Genomic DNA, 17,462 nt, shown 5'->3' with positions numbered 1-17,462 from the left:
AGCTATAAGAGCTTTCTAAAAGGATACCAGGAACTGAAGGGCAAACGCGGGGGCCTGGACTTGGTCCTAGTAAGTCCTTCTCACCCTGGTCTCACTCAGTCCATTTGGATTGGAGATATCTGAGAAGCTTCCAGCTCTGACACCCTGCTGAGTGGAGGCTGCCCTGGGAACAGTGGCCAGGCCTGGGGCTCACAGGGGAGCAGCAGGTGTGTCCAATGCAACAAGCTCTGGTTAGCAGGAAGGGAGAGGTCACTCCCAGGAAAGAAGTGCCCATCCTGACATCCACCCCCTCATGCAGCCTCTGCTTTTCCCCAGGTGGTGGCCATCGATCTGGATGAGGGCCTGAATGGACTGGTGTCCTATCGCATGCAAGTGGGCATGCCCCGCATGGACTTTGTCATCAACAGCACCAGTGGTGTGGTCACGACCACAGCCGAGTTGGACCGGGAGCGCATCGCCGAGTACCAGCTGCGGGTGGTGGCCAGCGATGCGGGCACACCTACCAAGAGCTCCACCAGCACCCTCACCATCCGCGGTGAGGGGTGACTCCTGCTAGGAACTGGGTCTGGGGTAGGACCTTCACTGACCAGCCATACACTGGCCATTGAGCTCCCTCACCAGTAGGAAGCCAACAGTCCTGTCCTGACTGTCCCTAGTGTGTTCAAAATGCTTTCCGCACTTTCCACACTGCTTTGGAGCCCAGAGCCCCCACCGAGGCTCTGACCCCTCCTAATCTCCCATCGCAGGAGCCACAAAGAGGGTGAAAGCTGCCACTGGGACCCCAGGGTTCTAAGCAAGACTGCCATTTTAGGAAAGGTGGGGCTTTCTTAGATGTAAGTAAGACTGCTCGATGGGTGTGGAACCCTGGGGCTTCTCACAGAAAGGTGTGGCTGTGATAGGAAGAAGGTAGCTAGGAGCACCCACTCCCAGACTCATCACCCGTTGGGGCCAAATGCCATTGTGCCCACCCTGTATGATGAAATACAGTTTCCTACCTGTAAAGGTTTTAGCTCTGAGAAAGACGGAGAGATTGACAGTGTATAGCTGGAGGCAGGAATGAGCCTGAGGACGAACAGGCGCAAGGTGAGCCTGACAGACACACAGCCTGGCCCTCCTCAGTTGTAACCTGGGATAGCGAAGGTCTCAGAACCAACTCAGCTGTCCTCTCTCCTATGGATACAAGACTCCCTTGTAGATGCCAGGAACAAGTTTGGGGACCCACTTCTTCACCAAATAATCAGTCAGAGGTGTGCCTCCTCTTCCAAGCTCAGCAAAAACCATAGATGGTAGCAATGGCTAGTCACCTCTCCCAGTGACACCGCAGAGCGCAGAGAGGCCATCTCACTTGTAAGGGTTACCCTAAGCCCTGTATGCCCAAGGGAGAGGAGCCTGCTGTGAAAGGCGAGACACACAAATATTTAATGGAAATTAATTTTTCAGAAGGATAAATTTCGGAGGTAGCTTCCTCAGATCCCCGCGATCCCTCTCGCAAACTGTGATAGAGCTCCCTAAATCCACGACCCCCTGCCCCCACTGCATCACTGTGTGTCTACAGATGAGCCATTCAACTGATCTGGGCTTCTCTCCTCCCACCGACAGTGTGACTGGTAATGCCCACCTCAGAATGCTGCTGGGAGGAGGGGCGTGGCTGTGGACTGTGAGAAAACCACAGTGTCATTGTCATTGTCATTCTTTTTGCTACCGTTTTGGTTAAGTGGATGCTTGGGGTGAGGATGCTCTGTGTTTCTTTACATGCGACAGTGAAGGATAGTTGGGGAGTGCTAGCTCTGGTCGGCTTGAACCTGGATGGCTCAGCCACCATCCGGGTCTGCTGGATTTGTAACAGGGCAGCACTGACACATAGGCCACCCAGAGCCCACGACCCCCTTGGAAACCCTTGCAGCATGGCCCCGGTCGTCTACAGCAGTAGCAGGACCTAGGCCAGCATGTCCCTTTGTCTTTCAGTGTTGGATGTGAACGATGAGACGCCCACCTTCTTCCCTGCCGTGTACAACGTGTCCGTGTCTGAGGATGTTCCCCGTGAGTTCCGTGTGGTCTGGCTGAACTGCACAGACAATGACGTCGGTCTCAATGCGGAACTCAGCTACTTCATCACAGGTACCGCCTGCCCTGCTACCCGACAGGGACCTGGACAGGGCAGAGACAGAAGCACGGAAGAGGACATCGGCCTCTGCCTCCTTACCTCCCCGAGGGCTTGCTCCTGGTTCCCAGGGAGCTTCGAGACTGAAGGTGTACTGGGGGTAGACAGAGGGGACAGAGTGCTGACTGGGGTGTCCCTTCACCCCACTTCAGAAAGCAGTCACTGTAGGAATGTGGCTTCACCCCTTCCTTTGGGACTCAGGAAAACTCCTATTGGTTGAGAGGCAGAGGTTGCAAACCCCTAAGTGGATTGGTTTGGGCAGAACAGGTTCAATAGAGTTGTAACTAAAGCTGACAAGGCCCCGTCCAGTCTCTCTGCAGAAAGGGAACCAGTCACGGTGGTAGATACCGCTGTGGAAATGCCTGACCCACCTGACAGGCACTATCCCTCTATCCCACTATCCCTGACAGACACACATCCCTCCACCCTCCCATAACCACCTTCTTTCTGCCTATCAGCCGTCTGGAGCCCTGTCGCATGTATACTATATGTACGCATGCATACCTGTACACACATGCACCTCCCTGACGCCTCCCCAGCAGCAAGGGATTCAGGCTCACACGTCATTGATGGCTCCATTGGCCACAGTGGCTTTTCAGCCCTCAGGCTCTCCTTCCCAGGCTACCCCTCCTTTCCTCTTCACGCCCACCTCCTAACCCAAAGACCAACCCAGGAAGCCACAGTTGGTGAGACACCCACGTCACATCAGCCTTCAGCCGATAACACTTAATTGTCTTTATTTCCTCTCTGCCCCGTGTAGAGCTGGACTCTGTCTCTTGCAGAAGATACACTAGACTGTGAGGGCCTGGAAGTTGTCTTCTAGGTCTTTCCCTCAGGGGCAAACCATGGAAAGAGCACCTGAAAATTTCCTGCTCACCTGCCTTAAGCCCTTCTAGATTTGTCAGTCTCTGTAACTAACCAGTTGCTTTGACTCAACTGTTCCAAGCACAGTACAGTGGCTCCCCCTGCTGTCTAGAGTGCTGTATGCAGCTTGCTCTCCCTCACTGGTCTCCATACCTTCCCTGGTTCCATCCAAGGGGACTGCCATCCAGGGACATCAAGCTCTCTTGTCTCCTGTCTACATGCAACTCTATTCCATTCCAGTCCTCCATGAATTCCCGCCCAGAGAGCTGTAGCCCCTCGCTATCCCCAAAGATGAGGGTCCTGGAAAAGTCACACCCTCTACCCCTGTCAGTCCTTAGCCAAATGTAAAAAGTCCCTTAACTGAGTCAGCTGCCCAGCCTCCTCTGAAGGAGATGCTGGGGCAATTCGGGCAGGACCCATGCTCCAGAGTCAACATACAGGAGGAGCCCGGGACAGGGCACAGAACCTCAGATCAAACGGAACTTAAATGAACTGGTCCATAGTTAGAGTGTCTGGTACACAGTAGGTGCTCATACAGGCTGCACCCTCCACCTGTGAGAGCATCCTCTGAGGGCTCCTATGCAGGTTCCCAATTAGGAGGAGAGGCACGCTGCATCTCTTTGTAGAGCTTTGCCGAACAACCTAAGTCTTCCTTTCCCTTCTGCCTGCAGCGGGAAATGTGGACGGGAAGTTTAGTGTGGGCTACCGTGATGCCGTGGTGAGAACCGTGGTCGGCCTGGACCGTGAGACCACAGCTGCGTACACACTGGTGCTGGAGGCTATCGGTAGGTACTAGCTGCCCTCCGCACTGCCTGCATGGCTGTTCCGGCAGAGTTCACACTGGGGAGCCAGGCTCAGAGCCAAACCTCTGCCCTGAGGCTAGTGAAGAGAGGCCCACAATACTGTGGGGCACTGTGGGGTGGGTGGCTACTCTCCCATGCTCCAACTGCGAAGGTCCTAACACGGGAAATAGGGACGGAAGAAGGACCAAGACTCCAAACCATTCCCAACCTCGCAGTGAACTTGCGTCCAGCCTGGGCTACATGAGACTCTTTATTAAAACATCAAAAATTAAAATAAATGGGCAGTGATGGTCAGGGCTGGGGGACACTGTTGGACTTTTGTCTTCCTGCTTTTGGTTGCTCTGTCCCTGGGCATTGATTGTATCATTCCCTGGACCATGGTGGCCATTCTTTACAGCCACCTCAGTTCAGCATCCTCCCAGGTTCAAGTGTAGCAATAGAGAAGGCAGCCCCAGCCGGCCCTCTTCTCCAGCCTCACTGGTGGAAGCCCTTAAACAAGCTGTGGTCAGTTCTGTCTGGCCTATGTTAGTGCCTCTGCACTTCATCATGGCGAGGGAAGTGAGGTGTGCTCAGGTGTGTCTGTAAGTCGTTCATCTCTAGAGCTACTGGGAGGGTGATGGAGTGAGGATGAGGGTACTGCGGTGGTTTGATTATGCTTGGCCCAGAAAGGGGCACTATCAGGACGTGTGGCCTTGTTAGAGGGAGCGTGTCACTGTGGGCATGGGCTTTAAGACCCTCATCCTAGCTGCCTGGAAGCCAGTCTTCTCCTGTCTGCCTTTGGATGAAGACGTAGAACTCTCAGCTCCTTCTTCAGCCCTACATCTGCCTGGATGCTGCCATACTCCTGCCTTGATGATAATGGACTGAACCTCTGAACCTGTAAGCCAGCCCCAATTAAATGTTGTCCTTACAAGAGTTACCATGGTCATGGTGTCTATTCACACCAATGGAGACTCTGACTAAGACAGTATCCCACCGACTGGAAATTCTAAGCCTCAGCATGGGGGCAGAGGTTGGGTGTGGTCTTTCCAGGAAAGGGCAGGATGTGCTGATGGGCAGGCAAGAAAGGTATGCATGGTGTGTGTGTGTGTGTGTGTGTGTGTGTGTGTGTGTGTGTGTGTGTATTTCCTAGTAACACTGGCCACTAGCCTAAGGTATAGCTCTAGAAGCACAAGCTAGAGTCAAATAAGAAAGGACGTGGAGATTTGAATCTTAAAGCTTGGTCTAAGCTTAGTCTAAAGCTTCCAAGGAGTAGGAAGTCCCTGGAATGCTTCTCTCGAGGGAAGAATGGTGTTGTGAGGTTAGTACTCCCACCCCCCAGTGGCTCCTCCTCCTCCCAGGAGCCCTCTCTCAGGTGTTTGTGGTGATTGGTGGGTAAGCAGGAATGAGCTATGATACCCATCCATCCCCTCCCAGCTCAGCCATGCCTGGCTGGCTCTGTCCTGCTAAGTTCTCTGCCATCCTGAGTGCAGGCTGGGAAGGCACTGCCTTTGGGGAGCCATCACCCAGCTAGAGCCAGCTTTGGTCTCATCCTTTTTGAAGGTCTCCCAGCTCAGCTGAGGCAGGGCCCTTGGGTGAGAGGGAATATCTTAGTTAGGGTTTTATTGCTGTGAAGAGACACCATGACCAAAGCAACTCTCATAAAGGCAAACATTTAATTGGGGCTGGCTTATAGTTTCAGAGGTTCAGTCCATGAACACCATGGTGGGAAACATGGCAACATCCAGGCAGACTTGGTGCTGGAGAAGCCAGGAGTTGTACTTCTTGATCTGAAGACAGCCAGGAGGAGACAGGATTCCATGCACTGGGCATAGCTTGAGTACCTCAAAGCCTACCTGTCTAGTTCTGCATTTCCTCCAACAAGGCCACGCCTACTGCAGTAAGGCCACACCTCCTAATAGTGTCACTCCCTATGACCAAGCATCGAAATGTATGGATCTTTGGTGGCCAAACCTATTCAAACCACTACAGAGAGGAGCCTAGGAAACGGGCTACTCTGGGGTGAGTGATCTGCACCCCAAATTATGCTCAACTGGGAATAAAAACCAAGTCACTATTGGTTCCCAGCTAACCCAACTGCCCCTCTCCTCCCTGGGAGTGTCCAGGGCTGGGACACACAAAAGTGAGCAAGAGTGTCATCTTCTGGGGAGGACTTTAGAAGCTTGCCCAGGTGGGGCTGTGGTTCCCGTGTCCACCCGGGCTGGCTCCGCAGAGCCCCAGCATGCCTTGGGAGGCCAAGTCCGTCCTGGAGGCATGCTGAACCCCAGCCCAGTGCTTAATAAGGAACAGTATAGTACTTAGTGAGGAACAGTTTTTAAAACCATAATTCTGAAATTCAGATGTTCAGTCTCTTGAGAAATGAGACACGAGGTGTCCCTGGGCCCACATTTGGTCCATCACTTGTGACTGGAGCAGCAAACACCTGCCCTTGAGGTGGCTGACCCAGGTGCCTTACCTGTGTCCTTCAACTCTCCCAGCATCCTGGCTCTGACAGCAGGCTATGTCGTATCTCATCACCTGTGTGGGTCCTGGGCTCGCTGGGACAAATTAAGGCAACTTTGGTGGCATTAAAGGACCTTCTCTAGAACCAGAGATACCAACTGCCCCTCCCAGCTCAGCCGTGCCCGCCTGGCTCTGTCCTGCTCTGCAGAAGTCACTGCCTTTGAGGGGTATGGCATAAAAAAGCACAGATGTGGCACCTCTGGTTCTAGGTATTAGCAGAGCCATTTCCTCCACAGCCTCGGGGAAGAACGGCCCCACCTCACCTGACCTTCTCTTCAGTGGTGGTGGTTTTTTGAGACAGACGGCACTCAGATAACTGGTTCCTAATAATCCTCCTGCCTTAGCCTCCCATGAGGCACAGTGTCTTCTTCTAAGTCACTTAATCACTGGTTAAATGGGTAGGAGGGCTGACCTCCCTTCAAGATCTTCGACTTAATTGTGTCTCCAAAGCCCCTTTTATGAAATGAATCGTGCGCATAAGCTCTGAAGATTCAACCGCTCACCCCGCCTTCTTTAGGGCCTTGGTTAGCTCAGCTGTGTGTTGGGAAGGAGAATCCTGCCTGGTTCCCTAGGTTGTTGTGAGGGCTGAATGAACCAGACAAGTCACTGCCAGGAGGTGGCATGATGTCAGCCCTGGGGTATCGTTAGTGTTGATCTCGAAGGGCGGTGAGCCGCCATCCCTTGAGGCTGGTGTAGGACAGTGTAACTCTGACTGATGGCCTGGAGGACATAGCTTCTAATGCCTGTTCTCCCTCACCTCCCACAGACAATGGCCCTGTAGGCAAGCGGCGCACAGGTACGGCCACCGTGTTTGTCACAGTTCTGGATGTGAACGACAACCGGCCCATCTTCCTGCAAAGCAGCTATGAGGCCAGTGTCCCAGAAGACATCCCCGAGGGCCACAGCATTGTGCAGGTAGGTGGCAGGCTAGCACCAGACAGGGCTCCGCTCACCCCTGAGGGCACTGGCTCAGTAGCTTCACGACATAAGTGGTGGGGGCAGCAGGGGTCCAAGGCGGGCTGGAAGTGGCTTGCGCATCAAGAAAAATGACCCTTTCTCCCTTTTGGAAAGAGTGGGCCCCAGTCTGTGTTAGCTGAGGACAGAGCCCTGGCTCACCTTGCTCTCCTCCAGAGCCTTTCAAAGCAGTGGGGAGAGAGAAGTAAGTCTTTCCTGGAAAGGAATCAAGGAGAGGGAGAGCCAGGGCTCAGCAAGGCCAGAACAGAGCGGCTTTCACGGCTTCTTGGCTAGGCTTCCCTCTTGGAAGAAAGCAGGCAGAAGAAAGGGCTCCTTGGCTAAAAGGCCCAGAGGGAGGAGGACCCTGAAAACAAAAACAAAGCACTCTCTCTCTCTCTCTCTCTCTCTCTCTCTCTCTCTCTCTCTCTCTCTCTCTCTCTCTCTCTCTCTCGGAGGGGGGCTCTCAGTTGCTAGGCAGGAAGACAGGGAATGAATGGCCTTTTTCACCAGCTTCAATGTTTCGACTCACTCCAAGGGTGAGTGAACTCAGCAAAGTTGGGCCTGCCACTGTGGTCTGTTTCCTAGCTCAGGAGGGGAAAGAGAAGGAAGAGTAGGAAGGAGAGTGCGTCTGCCTCCCTGTGTGAGGCACTGTGAATTGTCAGGAGAGGCTCAGAAAGCAGACTAGAGTCCAGGAAGGCCAGAGGCATGCACGAGTCCAGCAGCTGTGTGCAGAGGGAGGGAGGAAATGGGTCCCTTCCTCTGACCTTAGCTATGAAAGAGTTAGAGCCCCCACCACCACCATGGGGCAGTAGGGCCCCATTCTTGCTTACTACCTGCCCCCCTCAGCTCACGGATAGGCACCCCCAGAAACCATAGACCACCCAAAATAAGGGCATCATAGCAGGTCATGAGTGAGCCTCATTGCTACATTTAGCCTAAAATGTTTCAGGGAGTTGGAGCAAAGTTGTTCAAAGATGGTTCGGGGAAGAAGCTGGTTTTCTTCCCGGCCCTGAAATGCTGCTTTCTATGCATTTGGGTCCATATCCTGGAGTCCCTGGGTGACATGAGGCTTCCCTACTCTCCTCACTTCTCAGACGTTCAGAGTCTCAGGACACTTTCTCCCAGGCCGTATAGGTGCTCTGAAAAAATGCCCCCTCCCTCTCTGAGGTCACAAGGATGCAGGAACAAGGCACAGTGACCCTACCTGCATAGCGTGCTTGGAGAGCCACCTTCCTTTAGGGCTGCCACAGGGGACACTGGGAAATCAGTGTGGGTCAAGTTCACACCCGATACCTGCTGCCTCAGTGAGTGGGGTACAGTGAGTGCTGGGACAAGATCTGGCTCCCTGTGCTCTCAGGGTTATAGGAAAGAACAGACAAGACCGTGCCTGCTGCTGGCCTCCCCGATACAGAGGAGACACAAGAGCAACCCAGGAGGGAGGGCAGTTCTATTGGAAAACAAAGAAGGCTTCGTACCAGTAAAGCATAAACCATGAACGGGGAGGACAGGACAGAATCATTCATTTGCCTGGTGTCTGGTCAGGATGAGGCTCAAAATATAAATTACAGCTAGTGCCAGATCCTGCTGCACACCACGGAGTGGGTATATCCGTGGACACGGGAGACAGTTAAGGCTCTGGATCAGGTAACAGCAAAACCAGAGATTAGTCCTCGGGAAGACTTGGGTGGCTTTACTATGGGTGGGGCAGGCAACTCTGTGATGGGCTCCTGGATCATTTGACTCTGAGACAGGAGCTAAGCACCTCAGGTTCCCTCTGTCCCATCTTCAAGCCTAAGATGCCGGCCTTGGCCGGAGAGGGTGAGAGAGAGAAGGGATTCCCAGCAGCCCACTGGAGTGAGTCTGCTTTAGCCTGTCGCTCAATGAAGTCCTTGCCACAGCACAGAGAGCACAGCTAGTGCCATCCAGCCTTGATCCTCCAGCTGTCCTGGGAGGTCTGGTCCAAGCTATCAGAGAGGAGGCCACCTCTTTCCCAGAGAGACATGCTACCACTGCCATACATCCTCTGAGTCCAGGTGGCATTGCCTCTGCCGCTGACTGTGGCCTCCTAGAGCAGTGATACATCCTCCACCTAGCCTTGGACAACACAGCCTGGTTTTTTGTTTGTCTGATTTGTTGTGATTTTATTTGAATTGTGATCCCATGTTCAGCTCAGGCTGCCTCAGACAATCCTCCTACCTCGGCCCGTTGCATGCTGGGATTACAAGTGCGAACTTCCACACTCGGCGTACAGGAAGCATCTTGATCCATCCTCAGGTCTTCCCAAGCTGTCCTGACAAGTTCCACTAAAGGGTGCTCATGATTTGACCTTTACCAGTGCCCTAGCTGGCAATGAACAAGACCCACAAGCACGGACAGAAAGGTCAAGAAGAAATGCCTGGGTCCCTTTCCCTGCTAGCCCAGATGCAGGGATGCCAGCATCCCACTTAGTTGAGATATCTGGATGTTTTAGCAGCTGGTTTAAGCTGGACCTTCAGAAATGAACAAGGCTTCTGGCGGGCCAAAGGGTGCTATTCCTAGGATTAGTAGATACCTAGCTTCCAAAATGGGTGCTCTAGGACCCTTAAGTTATACCTCAGAGCCCCAGAGCACATGTCTAGAGACCTTTGGGTATTCATCTTTTGATTCAAAGGTCTGTTAACAAGCAGAAGCAGGGGCCTTCGAGTCTCCTGGGAGACACAAAGGGAAATACTAGGGTGCCTCAGGAGCCCAGAGGAGTCCAGAGTATCTGTACCACTGCCCTGTGGCCTGTGGTGCCAGGTTCCATCAGAGGCAGGATAGTCTTGGGTGAGCCTGTGTGTGGATGGGCACCGTGTCACATCTTGGTGGCTTCAGTCCAGTCATAGTCACCTCGGTGATCCTCAAGGCCTGGCAGAGGACACTGCTGGATAGTAGGCCTGCCTCGTCGGAAGCTGTGCAGAGAGCGTCTCAGCGAGCCCAGGCGCTTCCAGAGCCGGAGTCTGGGTTCACTGGGGCTCACTGGGTGATGTGGCATGCATTCTCGGGCCCCTTGGCGGCCGGGGTCCAGGGCAGTTGGCTTGCACAGCATCATGAACAGCAGGCAAGAGGCCAGTAGTAGAAAAATGCAGGCCAGGGCAAGGAGAATCGGTACAGGGTCGGCAGCCTGGGAGTAAGTCCCAGAAGTAGCAGGAGTCGTGAGGAATGTTGGCGAGATGGGGAGGCTGGAGCCCTCTGTGTTCATGGTGCCTACAGGGGCAGGACAGAGAATCAGAGCAGCTGCATCCCAGACAGGGACAAGTGAGACTCACTTGGAGCAAGCCAATGGGGGCTGAGCCGTTAGTCAAGCTCCCTTGATAGCGCGTCACAGGTTAGCATAGTGAGGCATCGTATACATCTGATTAGTGACAGAGATGGGTCTGTACCTGAGGCTTCTCTCTGCTATCCCCCTCCACTGTGAAGAACACGGGACATAGAAAGCTTTCTGGCATTTTATAATCAGTTCTCAGCATTTGCCATCCAGTCCTAAAACCTAAAAGCCGTAAGAGTCAGAAAGCCACTAAATGAATCAGGCACAAGTCAGAGTGTGAGATGCTATGGTGGGCGGCTGGCAGGGCCCCCAGCAGTAGCCTAAGGTCAAAATGAGATTTCTGAACCATGTGTAGTGGTGCCTGCTGGCAATCTCAGCACTCGGGGGCAGGACAGAATAGGAATGCAAGGCATTTGAGACCAGGCTGAGCTACGTGAGACTCGGATGGATGGATGGATGGATGGATGGATGGATGGATGGATGGATGGATGGATGGATGGATGGGTGTGGTGGGGGGGTGGATACTACATGAGACTCAGAGTTAGGTGGATATAGATGGATAGAGGGACCAGTGGACAGACTTACAGACAGACAGACTGACAGACTTCCAGATATCTTGGCATGTCAGTTTCAATTATTGACTTCTCTGATATCCCCTTTACACAGGGCACTGACCCCTGCTGGCCACACTTCCCCAGGTCTACCACATAACCTATTTCACCTGCCTGACTCCAAGGGTACTTCTGTTGCTCCTTCCTGATGCAGTCTAGCCTGTCCCCAGGGAAACAGAGAACCAGCACAAGAGACCAAACCCAAGCCACACGGACTAGCGAAGGACAAGACCAGGTGTCCTGACTCCTGGCCCCACCTGCCCCCTTCCAGACTTCAACCCTCTCTGAGCCCAGGGAGTGACTCAGACACCTGGGAATAAAACCCATAAGGAGTTGACAGAAGCAAAGCAGAAGCCTGTCCTATAACATTGTTTGCCTGCTGGACATTTCCACTACCCCTGCAGAGAACCCATCCTGCATGGGGAGTGCTGCAGATGGTCCTTGGAGAGAGAGGACCAAGCCAAACCGGACAGCTAGTAGCCAAGCCCCTGTGTGGTTAGTGCATGATGGGCAGCTCCGAGAGGGCCCTGGCTCCCCCACAGCCTAGGCTGATAGCCCTTGGGGAGTAGAAGTTTTGTCCAGATCCTTCAAGCTTCTTCACTGAGGCAAGGAGGCAAGCAAGTTTCATTGTCTGAAGCACAGAGAAGAAGCAGGTATTACAAAATGCCAGATAAACTTGTTTCCAAAAATTTTGAAATGAATTTTCAAATACTGGACCTGAGGCAGGAGAACAGCTTCCACTTTCCCAGCTTACTTGTATCTCCCTCAGGTTCTAGCAACAAAGCCAGGTCATGGGAGAGGCTCTGTCCCAACAAGGCCCTGCCTGCAGCTAGGGGAAATCAGGGAGCATGGCCACCCAGCCCCATTAGCCACGGGAACCCTTGTCCCACCTGGGCACTCACCAGCAACTCCGGGACCTAAGTCCTGGCTCCTGGGCACAGCTGACTGAGGGCATCCAGTGCTGTCCACCCACCTGCCACCCAGCCCATGTCCCAACCCCTCCCAGGCCTTGCAGCTGCTCCAGGCTGGAAATTCTGATGCTTGTCTGACTGCTGAGGGCCTCCACCCTCCAGGCCTTGAGCCTGGAAAACGCTCTGAGCAGACGGCATCCATGGATCAGCCCTTCCTGGCATCTGAGCTGGAGCAGGGATGGGTATACCCACTGTCATCCCCGGTAGAGAGAAAGTAGCTGCCCTCTTGGCTCTCAACACTTGGGTAGTCCTGGCTAAGGCCTGCATCCTACTAGCTCAGAACCCAGAGAAGCTGTGAGGCTACAGGTCCCAGGGCCACTTCTGCACAGAGACCTGAGACACTCTAGTGGCAGTCTGTGACACTGGAGAGCTTGAGGCAAACCCAGCTGCCTACCCAATTCCTGGCTGCCAGTCAGCAAGAATGGCTGGTTCCAGAGTGAGTTCTCCTGAAGCCCAAGCAAGGAGCCCCCTTCCTACTGGAGCCCTCCTCTGAAGGCATCTCTCTACAAACTAAGACATCCTTACTTCCTTGGAGTCTCACAGAGAAAGTGTGGCCTTGGCTTAGCCGTTCCCCTTTACTGGGCCTTATTTCTGTTCCCAGAGTAACAAAAGGACTCCCTAAACCTGAGCACACCTTCATGACCTCCCAAGTTTCCAATACGGGTCTCCCCGACTTCTTACATTGGCCTTCTCAGCACTGACCTACCCTCGGAGGCAAGGCCTACCCTCGGAGGTCTGTATCCTCAGTGGTCAGGTCTCTCAGCTGTCCCAGGAGATCCAAGCGAGTGGTCTGTGGCCCTCCCTATGTTATGCTGTAGAGGCTGCAGCAGACTGGCCTCCCCCTGCTTTTCCTCCTGGGCCTGGTTTTGTTGGGAGAGCCCTGGCCTGCTTGGGGGAGGGGACAACTGGGAGCATAGAGGTAGCAACTGACCAGGAAGAAAGAGAGGGAGGTGTTGGCCTGGCTCACTCCAGCCTGTCTCCTTGGAACCCTCTTATGTGGGGAAACACTGGTCAGAGCAGGAGTGGGTTTAACTGCCTCTTGGCCTGGGGCTCCCATCATCCCCCTTGGAAATTTGAATGGTATGGTCGACTATTCAGTGCCTGCCAGCCCTCAGGTTACCAGGGAGAGGGTCTATAAGCAGAGAGACGCCCTGAAACCCCAAGGCCTCCCCTGCAGGGTTCCCTAGGCCCTGTTTTTCCTGGATCTTCAGAAAATGTCCCTTATCTGGCTGCAGAAGTGAGTGCCATTTCTCAAATTTCAACATGCCTCAGACTGAGGGACAACCAAGGACAGGCCATTCACAGTCTGAGTGAGGTAACAGGTTCTCTCCAACCCTCACCCACAACCCTCCCCCTCCTTCCCAGTATACCAAACTCCCCTGGCAACCAGCTGCCTGCTTAGGAGCCTAAATATTGTGCAGCCTGCCTCTCAGGGGACCCCGTGGTCTCAGAATGCAACATGGTAATAGTCCCACCACGCCTAAGGCCTATGACCCTTCACCACAAAATAAAGCCTTGTCTCCCAACCCTGGAGTGGACAAAACTTTCCCACTCACTGTTAAACATGGAGGGAACCTTGGTGACCCAGCACAGTCCTTCCCAACAGGTGACAAGGCTGTGTTCCAGGCAGACACAGGCTGCCCAGAGTTATCCCACAAGTTAGTGCTGGGTAGGAACCCGGTGTTTCTCTACTTAAAGGACAAAGTCTTGCCTTAGACAAGAGGGGGCAGGGCAGTCTGTCTGATGGCTTGACCTTTGTAGTCAGGATCCTCCTTCTGACTTTTGCCCCAAGTGTGTCCAGTAAGCAAAGTTAAGGAAATTTGTATTAGGACTTTGAGTGGCACCTCACGAAAACCTGATTTGATCACCCTGGCAAAGAGAGAGACCAGTGCCAGAGCGATCCTGGAATGACCCACAGGATCAAGGGAAAATAAAATGGGGACACAGCTGGGCTTGCAGATCGGGGACCAGGGATCTGAGCGTTATCACTGCTGTATGTAGCATGTGTCTTTCATCTGTCCCTGCTGAGTCAGCTCGGTGTCTCTCCCCAGAGACTGGCCACTCAGCCAGTTACACCCCCATTCGGCAAGTATACAAGAAGCCCAGTGTGGCCATGATGCAGTCCTGTAATCCAGCACTTGGGAACTAGAGGCAGGAAGATGAAGAGTTCAAGTCCAGCTTGGACTATTTGAACTCTAATCTCAATACAACAACACAAAAGCAAACAGCCCTACTGTGTGCCAGAGGGTAGTAACATGGCAGTGCACAGAGCCCTTCCTCTTTTATGGGATCAGCAGAGGGAGACAAGAACAAATATAATTCACTCAAGGCAGAATAATGGCAATGAACCAAAGAAGCAATTTACCCAAGCTTATCATGGCGAGCCAATGACTTTCGAGTCACTTACAGGACTCGAAAATAAATAACTCAAAAACATTTGCGTCATCCAAAGGCTCGCCCCAGCATGGGCAATGATTACAGAAGATGTAGTTTCCTGCCTAATTTTCGAGCAGCTCCACCCAAGAGTCTTTTCAGTAATTACTGTCCACTGCCAAAAAAAAAAAAAAAAAAAAAAAAAAGTTTTGGACTGGGGATTTAGCTCAGTGGTAGAGCGCTTACCTAGGAAGCACAAGGCCCTGGGTTCGGTCCCCAGCTCCGAAAAAAAGAATCAAAAAAAAAAAAAAAGTTTTCCTGCCCAGTGCTGACAGCCAGCGCTAACAGCAGCAATAATGTATGTGTGTTATATACATGCATGGGAGGTTATTTGACAGGCATGTCACATCTGATAAACAGAACAGCCACCATGGCCTTGCAGCTGGGGACTATGACTTCCACAGCCACAGTTTTGTCCTGATTTACAGCACCAAATATGAGTTTTGCTCTGTGGTGTGGGCCTTAAATCCAACAGAAAAGCACCTTTAACAGCTATGCCACTATTGTACCAGAGTCTTGTCAAATTTTGCAAGATCTATGTATGTATGTAGATATACATACAGTCCACTGTTACACCAGAGAGCATGTTTTTGCCTGGTATGTAGTCCATATAGAGTCTGTAACAGAATAAGTTTGTGACGCCTCTCTCTTAATAGCCTGCACTGTGTCTTCTAGTTCTCTAAAAGCCAGCCAACAAGGAGGGAGCTCCCCGCTCAGTTCTAGCTTGCTCTCTTCAATGAAAGTGTGTGGTGCCTTCAACAATAAGTCCTTAGACTTACCGTCGAATGTTGGCAAGCAACCAATACCAGTCATAATGGCCTGTTTGATGCGAGGGTCCCACAGGGCCTCCCTGGCCAGCAGCCTATCCGGCACTAGGATGGTTAGTCAATAATTGTATGGCTCTGGGCATGGCCTTTTCACCTACACAGTATGCCTTTCTCTTGTTACTGTTATTCCAGATGCTTTTCCAAATCTGTAAGACACTAGGGATTGTCTTTATACAGTGAAACTTTTCCATCATATTCTGAAAGTGGGGGTTGGGGATTTGGCTCAGTGGTAGAGTGCTTGCCTAGCAAGCACAAGGCCCTGGGTTCGGTCCCCAGCTCCGGAAAAAAAAAAAAAAAAGAAAAAAGAAAAACTGAAAGTGGCACTGCTGCAAACAAGTGCCGGACATCAAAAGAATTAGCAAGATCCAGTGATGCATGGAAATGTCTTGTTACGGTGTCACTGATGTCCTCAAAACAAACAAACAAACAAACAAACAACAACAAAAACCAAAAGCAGTATTGGGTACCACATCATGGTTGGGGGCTCCACCCCATCTGACCCCCCCCCCAGAATGCACAGTCATTCTCCATAAACCACCCTATGTCCTCATCCTGGGGCACTGCCGTGGGTCTGTCCTGTGTTTTCCCACCCAGGATGGCCTTTATGACTCTTGACTGAACTGGTAGTTAAGGGTGGGTGGCATCATGTTGTCATTGTCTACACTAAAGGACAGACTCTCTGGCTCTGATAGGTTCTGTACCAGTTCCAAGGTCATTAGCCATCCACCACAACTGGTTACTGAAAAAGCCCCCATCCGGGTGAAGTTTTTTTGATACAGAATCTCATTTGGTAGTCGAGGCTAGACCATGTAGACCATCCTAGCTTTAAAACTGTGACAGTCCTCCTGATGGTGCATGCTATGACTCAGAGATCACAGGCATATGCCACCCTGCTCCAGCCTGGTGTCTCTTCTTGAAGGGGAAAATGGGGACAGCTAATTCTGAAAGGATGTTGCCCACCCTTTGTTATTTCCCCTAGTGCATTTGACTCAACATGAATCTTACCACATTTGTTTCTTGGTGACTCGGACAGTGCTTTTGCTTTGCCCGTCTCATCCCCTCATCTTGGCTTTAACACCTTATAAAAACAGTTTACATGTTGGTCTAAATCAGTGGTTCTTAACCTGTGGGTCATGACCCTTTGGGGGGGGAGTTAACGACCCTTTCACAGGGGTCGCCTAAGACCATCAGAAAACATGGGTTTCTGCATGATGATGGTCATGACAGCACCAATCGCAGTCATGAAGCAGCAACCAACGTAATTTTATGGTTGGAGGTCACCACAACCTGAGGAACTTTCTTAAAGGGTCGCAGCATTAGGAAGGTTGCCTTCGGATTCGCCAGAGCCTTTCCTACTTTGTAAAGGTCACGTCCCACCAGGGAGCTCAGCAGAGCAACTCAAACCCCACAACCATCCCTAGATAAATCAACTTCTTTTCTAACTCTCTGGTAAACATAGTACTCAAAGCCACAGACTGGCCATTAGTCACCACCTCCCACACACCCAGTTCCCATGGCAATGCTTCTCACTCCTCTTCAGCCTCCCTGTCCCTCCTAGCCGCGAAGACCTTAGTCAGACACAACCCAGTGTCCCTATTGGCTTATAGGAGCCAGTCCACGAGGGACATTTTCTCTCCCATTGGTCAGCTTAAGCCAATAGACACAGCTCAAGGAGGAATGGCAGCTATATTACTGGTTTCTTAGTCCCGCCCCGCTCAGAGTGCGCCCATCCTTCTCTGTTCCATGGCCTCACACAGCACCCTTAGAGGGCCTCTTTTATTCTTTTATTCCTTGTTTAAAAGTCCCCTGAGGCTTGAGAGATGGCAGGATGGTTAAGAGCACTGTCCTCTCTTCCAGTGGCCCTCCATTGCTTCCTAGCGCCCCTATAGTCGTCCCTAGAGATCCAACACCCTCTTCTGGCCTCTGCAGGTACCCACATACTCACGCCATACCTGCACACATATGTGCAAAAATAATAATATATCTTTCCCAACACCATCAGTTCGGAGCTGAGGAGTCCCTGATTGTGGTTGTTTATTGTCCTGGGCCA

The 17,462-nt window shown here is 52.3% G+C and overlaps 2 protein-coding genes across 5 annotated transcripts in view; one reads left to right on the top strand and one right to left on the bottom strand.

The window, feature by feature from the left end:
• Positions 1-17,462, top strand: part of Cdh23 (cadherin-related 23) — a 382,621-nt gene that overhangs the window by 276,438 nt on the left and 88,721 nt on the right. For both annotated transcript variants that reach the window (XM_087596750.1, NM_053644.2), the window contains 4 exon segments: positions 316-535; positions 1,966-2,118; positions 3,697-3,810; positions 7,097-7,245. In XM_087596750.1, coding sequence (XP_087452876.1) covers positions 316-535; positions 1,966-2,118; positions 3,697-3,810; positions 7,097-7,245 — 636 coding nt within the window.
• On the bottom strand, positions 9,398-12,985 carry C20h10orf105 (similar to human chromosome 10 open reading frame 105). 3 transcript variants are annotated; one of them, NM_001399673.1, is given in 2 exon segments: positions 9,398-10,509; positions 12,878-12,985. In NM_001399673.1, a coding segment is annotated over 1 exon segment (387 nt). In that variant the 5' UTR covers positions 10,505-10,509; positions 12,878-12,985; the 3' UTR covers positions 9,398-10,117.

Source organism: Rattus norvegicus, chromosome 20 (assembly GCF_021556685.1).
Source record: "Rattus norvegicus strain SHRSP/BbbUtx chromosome 20, alternate assembly SHRSP_T2T, whole genome shotgun sequence".
Classification (NCBI taxonomy): Eukaryota; Metazoa; Chordata; class Mammalia; order Rodentia; family Muridae; genus Rattus; species Rattus norvegicus.
Note: the sequence above shows the minus strand (reverse complement) of the source record. Positions and strands in the feature narration are given on the sequence as shown.